A 13,131-nucleotide genomic window follows, 5' to 3' on the forward strand; every position below is an offset into this window, starting at 1 on the left:
GCCAAGCATGGACCTGCGTGCCTAAGCATGTACCTTCCCGTCATAGAACTTCGATTTCAAGCGTGGTTTTGACAACGATCACGATGGGTTAGGTATATACTACAACATGTTGGAGCTTCCCGTCAACGCGCATGGATACGTGACGCTGTCCCAACCATACATCGACTAAATAGCGCTCTTCCAATGCGACTACAATGTGACATTCCATGGTACCTATGGATCCTATGATATGAGCTTCCTGAGTATCGTCTTGGACAGTCGGCCTAGATGCAGATCTCTTACCTCACTCCGCATGTTCGAGACAAAACTCCCTCAAAAGCTCGACAAAGATGATTGCTAAATCAGGAATATGAAGTCCGTTGGTGAGTGATCCATCACGTTTCTTGCGCATCGTGAATTTCATTTTTTTCAGGATCGCCAGCCATGTCGAGCGTGAAAGATTGCTCGATCTCAAGAAGCTTACGACACCAGCCAGAGTAGACAGTAAGGCCATACTGGGAAGGGATTGCAGTTCGAAGTTTCAGTAGGCCAGACAGACGCGATATCGAAGGACGCTCCATAGTGTGGACCAAAACTCACGTGGCCTGGAAGCATACTAAGCTCTTGGTAATCCCGCTGGCTTTACAACGGTCGGTAAGCAACAAACGGATCGTCGGGCTGCCGTTATTCTGAACCAGTCTTACGAGCGTGCAATCTCGATGATTGATCGTTGATGCGGGTTGATGCTGGCCCAAAACGGATGAGATATTCCACAATGGGTCATGCCATAGAGTAGCGATTGTCTTTCCACTCTAGTCGGGTTTTGCGGAGGTCCAGAATCCAGCGCAACATTGTTGTGTTTGCCCATTTCGCAAGTCAAACAACGTGGCTTCAGGCAGAAGTCAAGGTTTGGGCAGACATAGACAACGCAATAGGGAAGTCAGAGACCATGACAAGGACCCTTGATAAAGTGCTATGAGTGCAGCCAGGCCGCTGAAATCCAGAGTATTGTTTCCTAGGTTCTTTGCCCCAATGCGGAGTCCAACTGGACCAAGGATAGCTACCGACAAACCGCGAGATTTGCTTTCGCGATGCGACTGATTCCAGCCTACATGGGTCCTAAGAAATGACTAAAGATTGATCGCTAAGATGCGTAGGGGTGGTGTTGGAGTGATGGTTCATTGCCAAGACACATGTGAACATGCCAGGGAGATGACGGCATCAGCCCTGCGGCTCAGCTTTCCCCTTTTGCGACGCGTCCGGAACACCACTCGGGCACAGCTGCCATTCCAGCAAAGACATCACGAGCGACTCGGTGACAGCGAATCATTCGGCGATAGAGTCAGCGCAAACTAATCACCCGACGGTCGTGCACCTGCGTTTGGTGTCGCGGCTGTGGAGTTACCGAGGCACATGGCTTCCCCACACGAATGACATGCGCTTCAGCCGGCGCGACGGCCGTAACGTCGCGCGTCCGAGTGTCAGATATCTGCTCGGCTCAAGGCTCCTGTGCAGTTCCCTCTCATACAACAAACTTTAAATCTTTTCTTCGGGCCATCTACAATCAGGATGCCTTTCAACACGGAGCTGACGAGGGCGCTCGGCATTAGAGGTAACTTCACCAGCACAGCAAACGAGACGGTAGCTGACAGATGTAGTGCCCGTCGTTCAAGGTGGTATGCAATGGGTCGGATACGCCGAACTCGCTTCCGCTGTTAGCAACGCAGGAGGTCTGGGAATAGTATGTCGGGCGCCCATCACGCATCAAACATATTCTCACGATGGCATAGTTGACCGCCCTTACCCAACCCACCCCCGAAGACCTTCGCAAAGAAATTCGCCGATGCCGAACGATGACCAACAAGCCTTTCGGCGTCAACCTGACGCTCCTCCCCGCCATGGTCCCCCCGGATTATGCCGCATACGCCCGCGTCATCATCGAGGAGAAAGTCAACATTGTCGAGACAGCGGGAAACAGCCCAGGACCGGTGATTAAGCAGCTGAAGGAGGTTGGCACCATCATCCTGCACAAGTGCACTACTATCAGGCACGCACAGTCTGCGGTGAAGCTTGGCGTTGACTTCCTGTCCATTGATGGCTTCGAGTGCGCCGGACACGTTGGCGAGACGGACATTACCAACTTCATTCTGCTCAGCAGAGCTAGGCAATCATTAGGTGGTGTGCCTTTTATCGCCTCTGGAGGTTTCGCCGACGGCCAAGGTCTGGCCGCTGCGCTTTCTCTCGGAGCCTGTGGTATCAACATGGGAACGCGCTTCATGTGCACCATCGAAGCGCCCATCCACCACAACATCAAGCAAGCCATTGTCGACGCGCAAGAGACAGACACCGCACTCGTGCTCCGCCGATGGAAGAACACATCGCGACTCTTCGCCAACAAGGTTGCGCTGCAGGCTGTTGAGGTCGAGAAGACAAGCCCAACTGGCAAGTTCGAGGAAGTCGCTGAGTTCGTCAGCGGAAAGCGAGGTCGGCAAGTCTTCTTGAACGGAGACCCAGACTTCGGTGTAAGTTTACATGTCCCTTTTCGAGTGCGGTTGACTGACAAACCTAGGTATGGACTGCTGGCCAAGTAATTGGCCTCATCCACGACATCCCCACCAATCAAGAGCTCCTTGACCGCATCGAGCGCGAAGCCGTCGAGACCATGAAGCAGTCGCAATCGTTGTTCGTCGAGGAGGGCGAGAAGCCTGTCGCTGAAGGCGCATCCATAAACAAGAAGTCGAATAACCCTCAGGCTGAGGTTTGGGGTATTGGCAAGAGCAAGCTATAGATATGGATAATCTGTGTAGCATTACTCGGTCGGCGCAGGGAGCGTTCTGCATGGAATAGAATTTTGATACCATGAGATCGAGGAGTGTACTATTGATAGTGAGATCGTGAAGAAATGGGAACGCTTCTCAATCGAGAGGATTGTTTCGTCAAAGGCATAAGCAAACGCGCATCTCTCGCATTTAAACCAACAGCCCTCTCGCCACTGCAGATACCCACATCCTCATCTTTAGTCACTATGACGTCGAATATACACCATCGACTCCAACTTACGCCTTCCTACAAAACTGCTTCACGGCCGTGTGTCAAAGCGTTCATCAAAGACACAAGTTGCTCAACACACGAAAATCTAAACCTTTAGACCCCCCCTACAAATCTCCTCCGGAGAATACACACCATGTCTTCCCTAACAGGCCAAGAATCTTCAAACACCCAACCCAAGAACCACGTCAACCCCAGCGAAGACACAGCCGGCACATTCAAGGGCGACACGAGCGTTCCGTTCAAGACCGGTCGATCGACTGACCCTGCTGGTTTGAGCGCGTCCGTGGATAAGGTAAGCTCTTCGCCTGACATAACACCTCATACCAACCATGCATCATACCAGAAAGGTTATATTCCCCAGGAAGATACTGACAGTCATAGGCTGCACCCGGCCAACAAAACGCCTCGGGTACTTCGGAGGAGCGCCGCGGAGAAGATATAACACAAAACACTAAGCAAGAGTACGAGGGAAGTAGCAGTGTCAGTACCAAAACCGGAAGCGAGAGTTTGATTGACAGTGTGGAGAGGAGTATGCATGAGGGTGGTGAGTCGGATCGGAGTGGAGTGGATATTGGACAGATTACTGGCGGACGATAGGTTGAAGGAGTTAGTAGTACAGTAACAGCATCACAAGACGCTTGGATGAGATCAAAATTTCTTATCTCCATCTTAGCCTTCCATTTGACTGAGTTGGAAACCACCCTCTATGCCCTCTACCTCAGGGGGGAGGTATACCTTGCGGACCCACATTAGCCTCAAAGATAGGCCTAAAGAGACTACATCTGTAATCAAGATCAGACTGCGGCAGCACAGTAACACCACTTCCCCTCACACCTCCAACATCGCCGAGAACACCCAAGTTCCAATCTCCTTCTACGACGGTGGCATTCTGATCCTGATACACTCCACCTGCCACGAAGTCATAAGCACCGACCAAGACAGTACCCTCTGCACCCGTACCAACAGCATTCCATCCAGGTCCGGCGTATGGGTTCTTCGCAAACTTGGCCCATGTACTTTGCATGAAATGTGCCAAGGCGTACTCTTGCGTCGTCGTATTAGCCAGGGGGTATGTGCGGAACACGAGAGGGATTTCAGAAGCGTGATAGGCACCGAGTTGGGGATAAGCTTGTGTGTTGGCGAAAGAAGCGTTGAAGTAGTAGCGCCAGGTGGGGATACCAATAGATGCTGTCGCATTGGCCCATAGTGCTTGTGGACACTGAAATGTGATCTCAGTGACAATCTGTGAGATGACGTCGTAGTCGTTGGTCAAACCGTTGCTACCGATTGGGTATGCAGCTTCGATTGCGGGAATGAGTGTTGGTGCGGCGCCGAAGGTCGCTTGCAGGTAGGCAGTAACGTTTGTTTGGCCAACTGAGAAGACGCGGCCTTCTTGGGAGTTTGTACCTCCTAGTACTGGTATATGCGCGATATCGCCGCTTAGGCGTTGTGCCGCCGGGTTCGATACCAAAGTGGTGTTATCAGCGACTGGATTGAACACGAGTGAGTTCTGGTTGATGATGGTTTGCACCGTCGTTGCGTTCGCTGCTCTTACACATGTCAAGTTGCTTCCATGTGTCCCCGGGCACCCGAGCGTCGCTGTGAGGTTGTTCCAAGCGGGTATACTTGATGTTGCAGGAGCTGCGCGATAGCTGTACTGCCCACTTTGTAGGATGGCGGCCCGGAATGGTGGTGAGCTGTCCTTGGGGAAGCTGGTCAAGAGCACATCGATCGAGAAAGCACCCGCGCTCTCGCCAAAGATGGTGACTTTAGACGCATCGCCGCCGAAAGCGTGGATGTTTTGCTGTACCCACTCGAGGGCAAAGCGCTGGTCAAGGAAGCCAAGATTGCGTTCCGCTAATGGCAGCTCTGGTGAAGCAGGGAAGCCAAATACTGCGAGCTGTTAGGTGTGAAAGACGTGATTTGGAGTGTCCATAGTCACCTACTGTTCGTTCTGTAGTTCGTCGTCACAACGATGACATCTTCGTATGCTGCAAAACTGCTTCCGTCATATTGCTCTTGGCCAGCGTTACCGAACTGCAGTGAGCCACCGTAGATCCAGAACATTACAGCCCTGCCATTGCCGCCTGAGGGAGTGGATGGTGCATAGACATTGAGGTATAAGCAATCCTCCGACTCTTCAGGTGGCGGGTTATTGAAGACGGCCTGGGTGAACTGTGAACTTGACAACGGGTCTACCCCAATTAGCATATATCAGATCGCTTACATGGTTTGCGTACATCGAAATTGTTGGATACATGCTGGTTTGAACTCCGTGGCATTGACTGGCTTTTGGAAGGGCTCTGCAGCTCGCGGTGGAGAGAATCTCTCGGGTGGTGATGCAAAGGGCACACCTAGGAACTGATGCACTGGTCCAAGTGCATGAGGAAGTGAGGTGGTCTTCCCAACTATGACACCCGCGTCGACGGTTGCGGTTGGTACATCGTGTCCGGACGCATAGTCTGCCCAGGTTGTCGTCGCGCCGCTGGACAAGAGCAGAAGAGCAACGGAGCCGAATGTAGAAGACGAGAACATGTCGGCGGCACTGTGGTACTACTACCCGTGGACTGGTATGAAGCAGTATCCTGATCTCTTTATACAAGCCTCGTCTTTTTATTGACGCGAAACCGAGGTCAACACTCCCGTCGCAAGCCACCTCCAGCTTGGCATGCATCGCGCTGTAAGGTTTCCATCCAAACAAAATCACTTCTTAGTGCGCGAAGCCGAGGCTTAGGAGCCGTCTCCGCAACTAAAAAGCATAAGAGCGTCATGGCCATCCCGTGTATGCGGTTGCTATTGAGTAAACAGTGCAGCTCGCGCTAATGACGCGTAGAGTTCGCTTGTTGTCATTCGACGGTTGCATGTAGCGACCTGCTGGGTAAGAGCAGCAGGTCAAACCTTGAACTTAACAGACAAGATCACACGAAGAAGCAGACCATGAGAGAAAGGAGACGCGAAGATTGTGATGAAGATGCGGGACGCGCAGGTCATTGCGGGGTGCGTCTCGCTTCCGGTCACCCCCGGCTCCCAGTCCCAGCCACCAAGCCTCGCGACTGCCTGCCCATCCATCATCGCTACCGGGAACGCCAATATTCCATGCATACTAGGCCTCTACGTCGATAACAATCTCAACCACCATCAGGCACTGCTCAGTTTTGATCCGATTCTTGATCCGATTCGGCAAGATCGTCATTACTACGAACTACCGCCCTTAGACGCCTACGCCTACCCAAAGGATCGTCCGCCGCGCTCTTGCCATCGTTCCTCACAACTTCTCGATATGGCCCTCACGCGCATTCGCGTCACGGAGGCCGAACAGCAAGTTGAGGGCTCTGTTGCGTTCTAGCGGCTCGTCGCTATAGAATATCGTTATCCCAGCAATTACCTTTTGGCCAAGTTGGTCTCGATGCTGCCCAAGTAGCCAAGATACACCTGTACCGTGTGCTGTACCCAGCAGTGCTATGGCATGGTCACTATTCATGTCCAGATATAGTCCCGACTGTATACAAGCTTGTGACTGGCGACATAATATAATCTTAATTATCTTAACGTTACTATCTTAATAGATTATATCTTATTTTAATCTTAATATTTTTTCTTATAAAGTTTGTTAGAAAGTAAAAAGTTATAATAACTTAGTATAGTTATAATCTTAATATAGTTATCTATATATACTATAGTATATATACTAGATATAAAAATTTTAGTGTCTTATAAGTAGAATAGCTACCTAGTAATAAGTATAATAAAATAAATCTTCTATATAGTAAAAAGCTTTATCTAATATATATAAAAATAAATACTAGCTCTAAAACTCTACACGTAATATTAATTTAGTATATAGTACTTATAAAAACTATAATAATACTAATTTATATTAGTATAAATTTTATTTATAACTTTTATTATACTTAGTATATTAGAGAGTATAATATAAAAACTAAGTCTAATAATACTTAAAAGCTTTTACTATATATATAAAATAGAGTATATATAAAGGTATAGCTTATAAAAAAGTAACTTTATAAGTATATTTATACTATACTCTTAGAGATAGATAGCTAATAAAAGAGTAAGCTATATAGCCTTTTTAGCGTAGATAAAAAAGAAAATTTAAGTACTTCTTATACTCTTCTAGAAAATTAATAATATTAAAAATTTTATACTAAAAAAGGTTTAGTTTATTTTATAGTTAAAGTTATAAAAAAATAATTAAGTAATTATAAAGAGCTTTAAGTTTAGAGATAATATTTTTACTTTTTATTATAGTAAAGTATTAATATAAAGTAGAGTAATAAAACGTAGTTAGTAACTCTATATAGTAATTTTAATATAAGTGTATTTTTTAAATACCTTATACTTACTATATATAGCTATAATAATTAATAAAACTCTCTCTATAACATTTACTATAGATATAGTACTTAAATAATAGTAATAATATACTTATAGAGAGGTAATAGTAATATAAGCTTATCTAGTAAACTTAGAGGTAGACTTAGAGATAGTAATAAGTAAGCTATAGAGCTATTAGAGGCTATATAGCTATAAAAATATTAAAATATTCTTAATTCTAGAAATTAACGTAGAAATAAGCTTTCTAAAGTAGATACTAATAGTAATAATAAGAAAGTCTTAGTAAGAAGTATAGAAGATAGAGTGTAGTATAATATTAAATAGAAGCCTTTTTATTAGCTATAGAAGTAGATAAGAAACTATAGTAGAGGTAGTGTTAAACTATAGTACTATATAAGTAAACTATAGTTAGTAATAGAGTTAAATTATAGTATAGAGAATAGTAGCCTAGAGAGAGTTATATAAACTTTATATATAGAGAATACTTCTCTTTTTCTTTTTTTTTTATCTAATAACTTTCTATCTTAAAGAACTTCTTACATCTTTAAAGTATCTAAATACCTAAGCTAAATACCTAGCTAAATACCTAGGTATAACTTATAAGCTTAATACTAATACTAATATTACTTTAAAGATATTAAACTCTACTTTCTTCTCTATATCTACTACCTAGGTAGGTACTTTTAACTCTTTAGTGCTTAGCCTAGGTAATAGTTACCTAGTACTACTAATAGGCTTAGTCTCTTATAAAGTTAGTATTACTAATACTAATATAACTTTTAATATCTTATAGCTTAGAGCGTAAATATATAATAGTAACTTAAGTAATATAGTAGTAACTTTTTATAATATTATTATTCTAGTAAAGTTTAACTTAGAGAATCTAGTACTATATAATTATCTTTATATAGATATACTTTTTATTATTAAGCTATTCTAAATAAATACGCTGTTTATATACTATACTATAAAAAAAGAAGAAAATAAGACCTTTACCTAGAAGAAATTTAAGTGTTAGAAAATAGTAGATAGTATATATACTTATACTATAATAGTGCTAGTGTCTATAGTAGTATAAAAGTATATATAATATAAAGAACTTTATCTCTAGAGTTTACTCTAAAAGTTAAAAACGCTTAAAATTATTTAAAGAAAGAGAGATAAGCTACTAGTATAAGTATAGTAGTAAATAGACTAGTAAGCTAAGAAATAGTAGTTATAGGCGCTCTAGAGTAACCTAAGTATTATTATAAAGTATAGAAGGCTATAGTAAAAGCTAGAGACTTATTAGTATAAATAGAGAATAAGTAAGTAAGTAAGTAGATAAGAGTAAATATAGATAGTAAGTAGTAGTTACGTAATATAGCTAATATAGCTAGGCTTATAAGTAATTACGTATAGAATATAAGTTGCTAGTTTAGAAGCTTTATGCTAGTAGTAGACTTACTAGGTATTCTTTTAGTATTACGCAATTACATAAAGCTAGTACTAGTGCTACTAGTTAATAGTCTAGATAGCTATTAGTAATATATAATAAATATAAAGTAGTTAGCCTATTATAATTACGCGTATAGTAACTATTATATTAGTAGTAGAAGTAGAAGTAGTATAGGTATAAGTATTATAAGGCGCAAATCTAGGCTTACGTTAGAAATTTTTAAGTTTACTATTAAGTCTAATATAGTAACGCGTTATTACGCAATTACGTAATTATGTAATTGCTTAATTCTAAAAAAGTACGCTGTAGGCCCTGTCTCTTAGGCCTAGAGAGGATCTTTACTTTCTATAATAGCTCTATTACGCATTACTAGGGTAGATATTAGAGAGATACAACGTTAGTTCTATTATATTATTTATTATTATTTGTGACTGGCGAAGTGGAGCGTCGAGAATACTATTGATAACAGCCAAAGTATCTTCGTTCATGATGTTTGCTCTAATGATGAACTTGAGATTACGTATTCCTTCCTGGGTGCGTTGAGAATGGGCCCATTGGTGAAAGGCTATATCGGACCAGTGCTTCAGCGAGGGTAACATGGCGGCCGCCGGCGAGTTCAACCTCTTGGCCTTGTATGTCGGGCTGTAGTTGCAGATTGCTACGAGAATTCCCGCTTCAACGTGGATATCGGACATGAATCTCACGTCGCTCGCGACAAGTGTTTCGCCAGTAATAACATCTCTCGTGTAGTCGTCTGTAATATTGATGAAGTGAGAGTTAGAACCTTGATCACCGAGACTGTCCAGCTTTTTCGACAGGTCAGAGATACATGGAAGCCTTATTGTTCTCTTGTATCCCATTGCTCTTACTTCTTCGGACGTGAAGCATGGGCTTTGCGTGACGGCAGATTCGCCATGCATCACTTGGAACATCTTCTTGCCTTTGACCATGGCAGTCTTGTAGTCCAGATTACTGATATGTGGGTTTGTCATCGTGGGCATGGCTTAGTGTGAGATGCTATTGGGAAGCAGAGGAAGCGAGTGTCTTTTATACCCGAGGCTGGTGAAATGATGTATTCCATCTCCTACGAATCTTCAGTGGATCAAACACGGTGTAGTTTCATGAATGTTCTACCGTCAGCCTTCTCATCGTTCGCATAGCCTGACACATTGCTCGAGCAGCGCTCGCTCTACCCTCATAGCGACTTCCCTCAATCACCTTTCTCGCTGCCTGGGTTCGGAGTAACCGCGTCGCGAAGGTGGAACACCAAGCTTGGAATTATCGTCTTGCTTTTATGCCAGATTTCACGACAGTCCACCGTTACCTTGTAAACTGTCTTATGGCCCAATTGCTGTTTATGCTGTATGAGCAACCAAGCGACTCCGGCTCCATTCGGTGTTCCTAAGAAAGCAGCTACCTGATCGCGGTCGTCAACGTCGAATGAGTATGAGCCTGAAGCTTTGGGATGGGCTTGTTGTTTGATATGCTGGATGACGGCTTTTGTCTTTTCGTTTGTAATGCTCATTCGCATCACATAACGTAGGTCGGATGAGTCCGTGTTACTGCAGGCCCATTGCAGGTATGCGACATCTGACCAGTACTTCAGACTAGGAACGTCATCGCCAAGGTCATTATCTTCCGTAGACTTGTGGCCGGGTTGCTTCAGCTGAGCGTTCTCGGTATCCGCTCTCGCTTTTCTCCATTCTTCCATAGGGCTATACGTGTTCATGGCTGCAATCATACCACCGGAAGTGTTGATTACTGAGTCGAAGCGTATCTTCATCTCAAGTCCTTCTTGTAGCGATCCTTCTATCGGTTCAAGGCCGTGGTGATCATGAGAAACAGGGATGTTTCTTGAAGTGTCGATTCCAAGGTCCTCCAACAGTCGCGCCAGAATTTTGGAATCGTCCCCAGCGGAGCGCTCAACCCAATTGTTCTCCAAGAGATCTTCGTGGTTGAGGTGCTCGCTTTCAGCTGGCGTATCTGTGTTTTTGAGTAAATTACCGAGCTCATCAAAGCTAGCTTCCAGCATCTGTAACAGCGATAGACCTTTCTCGTGAGCCAACTCGTAATGCACTGCCGGACTGATTGAGGTCGTCATCGGAGAGAATGCTAGTGACAAAAGTGTCGCAGGCGGGCCGCGGCAGTACTAAGTATGTTGCCATCCAGATGCATTTATGAGTTCCTTGAGTATGAGATGTTGAGCGTCACGCGCATCGTCAACAAACGGTATGACGAGAAGCAGCTGATATGTAGCCTAATCTGGTCCACCCCTTCTCTAATTCGCTCAATGTAAAGTGAATGCAGATACAATCTTCTCACCTGGCCCATAGTCTACACAATCCAAAACAGCAAAGTCGGCCATCTAAACAAATCATCCTTTTTTGCCGCATGGAATAAAGTCACCTTCTCAATTTTCTTCTCTCCAAACGCCTTCTTATGTTGAATAAGCATCCAAGCGACACCACAACCATTCGGCGTCCCCAAGATTGCCTTGCCTTCTTCAGTGTCCATTCCGAACGTGATACCAGGCCAAAACTCGAATGTAAACGTGCCATGCTTGCTGATAATATTGTTGAGCACCAGAGACGTCTCGGCGTTTTGTATCTGAACGCGGAAGACGTAGTTGAGCGGAATCGGCCGTACGGGTGGTTCGGGGAAAGATGAAAGGTATTGTAGAAACGCTACGTCTGACCAGTGTCGCAGTGGCGATAGTCCTATAGCTTCTTCTTCCCATGCGTCATCAAATTTCGCTGCATGCGTGCGAGTGAGATTACTGTCTGCGATCAAGACACCAGATAGTGGGTTGCTGACTTGGGAGAAGTAGCCGTGTGTTGTCTGGTGGCTCATTAGAACACGCGTACCTTTAGCCCATCTCGAAACTTACCGTATCATCTCCTCTCGTTGCTGCTCCGTCGCAGTCATGCACATGATGTGTTCTCATGTTCTCTCCGCCATCATACACCATCTTGTCGCTGACACCTAGATCGCAGAGCGCATCGGCGATACAGTCGATTTCAAAGAACTTGTCTTGAGGCTTCAGAAGGTAGCCACGTTGGGCTAGTTCTTGTACCTCCTCGAATGCGCTTTGAACTTGTGTCTTGTCCCTCGCGGCCAGTATCTGGAGTAGCCTAGTACCCTTCACGACAGCGGCCTCGTAGTCTTGAAATATCGGCAATTTTGTCATGGTAGAGATCTATTGGTGGATGAAGGAAGGGAATTTTCCAAGAGAAAGGTGAGAGAAGAAAACGGGGTTATGGAATCACTCCCGCACGTGAGAGTCGAATAACAGTGTTTGCTCGACCGTGCTTTACTTCACTCACTGTGTCACACGAGCGCAGATCATTCGTTACTCCACAGCTCCTGACCGCATTGCCACCTTGTTGCGCCTAAAGCATGCCTCCGTTCCATGTCTGGCTATCCCGTGTCACTTGTCCTCACCCACTTTGCCCTGCTCGCCATCTTCCTTCGCACCTTTAACACCGTCAGGCCCAGTACTCCATCCAAGCATAACACAAGGACACGGGAAACTAACCAAACATACTGCCTCCGCCGCCACCCATCCTCCCTCCCCTCTGCGCCTCCCTAACCAACCACTCCCTCAGAAAGTCCTTATTCCGCATCTCCTCGGGCCGCGTCAACCTCGTATCAAATTGCGCCTCCTGTCTTGAAAACGCCAATAGCGTCGGCATACTACTGATGCGGTATTTTATAGGCAAATCCTCAATCAACGTGCTGTCCATCAACACTTCCACAAAGCCCAGTCCGCCTTCCCGCTCCCCGATCTTTTCTTCTTCGATGAGTTGGCGGATGAGCGGCTTGATGGCTTGGCAAGTTTGACACCAGGTCGCGGTCCAGAAGGTTATTAGTGAGCGGTTGTCGGATGCGTTGAGGAGTGTGAGTGTGTGCAGGTCGTTGGGTTGGCGGATGGGGTCGAAGATGCGGTTGGTGTGCGAGCGCGACGTGGGGTTGAGGAGGGAGAAGGCGCGTTTCGAGGCATTGGGAAAGACATTGAGGCGGATGGTGGAAAGGAGGGTCGGTCGTATCATTTTGGCGGGTTGTGGGGTTGTGTTGGGAGTGGTAGGTTGGGTTGTGGAGGTTTGGGGCTCGTGGATCGCGACGCGTGAAGGTTTTGGGGCTACGTCATCGGTTGCCGGAGCTTAGGGTCGTCACTCGCGGTCGCGTCTACATGCCACCGCGCAACATAACAGGCTACACTGAACAACGACTTTTACATATCATTCAGGGCAGCGCATTGCCGATACATTAGCGAACTCTCCTCAATACAAATACAACGATGACCCTTC

At 45.5% G+C, this 13,131-nt stretch overlaps 4 protein-coding genes across 4 annotated transcripts; 2 read left to right on the forward strand and 2 right to left on the reverse strand.

Annotated features, from left to right (window-relative positions):
• Positions 1–1,548: 1,548 nt before the first annotated feature.
• J4E87_006833 (uncharacterized protein) lies at positions 1,549–2,767 on the forward strand (the record flags this gene model as incomplete). Its single annotated transcript, XM_049378434.1, has 4 exons — positions 1,549–1,591; positions 1,638–1,720; positions 1,770–2,501; positions 2,549–2,767. The coding sequence occupies 4 exons, from the start codon at positions 1,549–1,551 to the stop codon at positions 2,765–2,767; spliced, it is 1,077 nt and encodes a 358-aa protein (XP_049231827.1).
• A 396-nt stretch (positions 2,768–3,163) lies between these two features.
• J4E87_006834 (uncharacterized protein) lies at positions 3,164–3,627 on the forward strand (the record flags this gene model as incomplete). Its single annotated transcript, XM_049378435.1, has 2 exons — positions 3,164–3,322; positions 3,412–3,627. The coding sequence occupies 2 exons, from the start codon at positions 3,164–3,166 to the stop codon at positions 3,625–3,627; spliced, it is 375 nt and encodes a 124-aa protein (XP_049231828.1).
• Positions 3,628–3,748: 121 nt separating this feature from the next.
• J4E87_006835 (uncharacterized protein) lies at positions 3,749–5,565 on the reverse strand (the record flags this gene model as incomplete). The annotated part of the gene is made up of 3 exons (XM_049378436.1): positions 3,749–4,923; positions 4,977–5,225; positions 5,271–5,565. The coding sequence occupies 3 exons, from the start codon at positions 5,563–5,565 to the stop codon at positions 3,749–3,751; spliced, it is 1,719 nt and encodes a 572-aa protein (XP_049231829.1).
• A 4,469-nt stretch (positions 5,566–10,034) lies between these two features.
• J4E87_006836 (uncharacterized protein) lies at positions 10,035–12,873 on the reverse strand (the record flags this gene model as incomplete). Its single annotated transcript, XM_049378437.1, has 4 exons — positions 10,035–10,973; positions 11,231–11,662; positions 11,712–11,986; positions 12,360–12,873. 4 exons carry the CDS (start codon positions 12,871–12,873, stop codon positions 10,035–10,037), a joined length of 2,160 nt encoding a protein of 719 aa, XP_049231830.1.
• Between the last annotated feature and the right edge of the window lie 258 nt (positions 12,874–13,131).

The sequence above is a fragment of the Alternaria ethzedia genome (assembly GCF_023757985.1).
Source record: "Alternaria ethzedia strain BMP 0044 chromosome Unknown scaffold_17, whole genome shotgun sequence".
NCBI classification, from domain to species: domain Eukaryota; kingdom Fungi; phylum Ascomycota; class Dothideomycetes; order Pleosporales; family Pleosporaceae; genus Alternaria; species Alternaria ethzedia.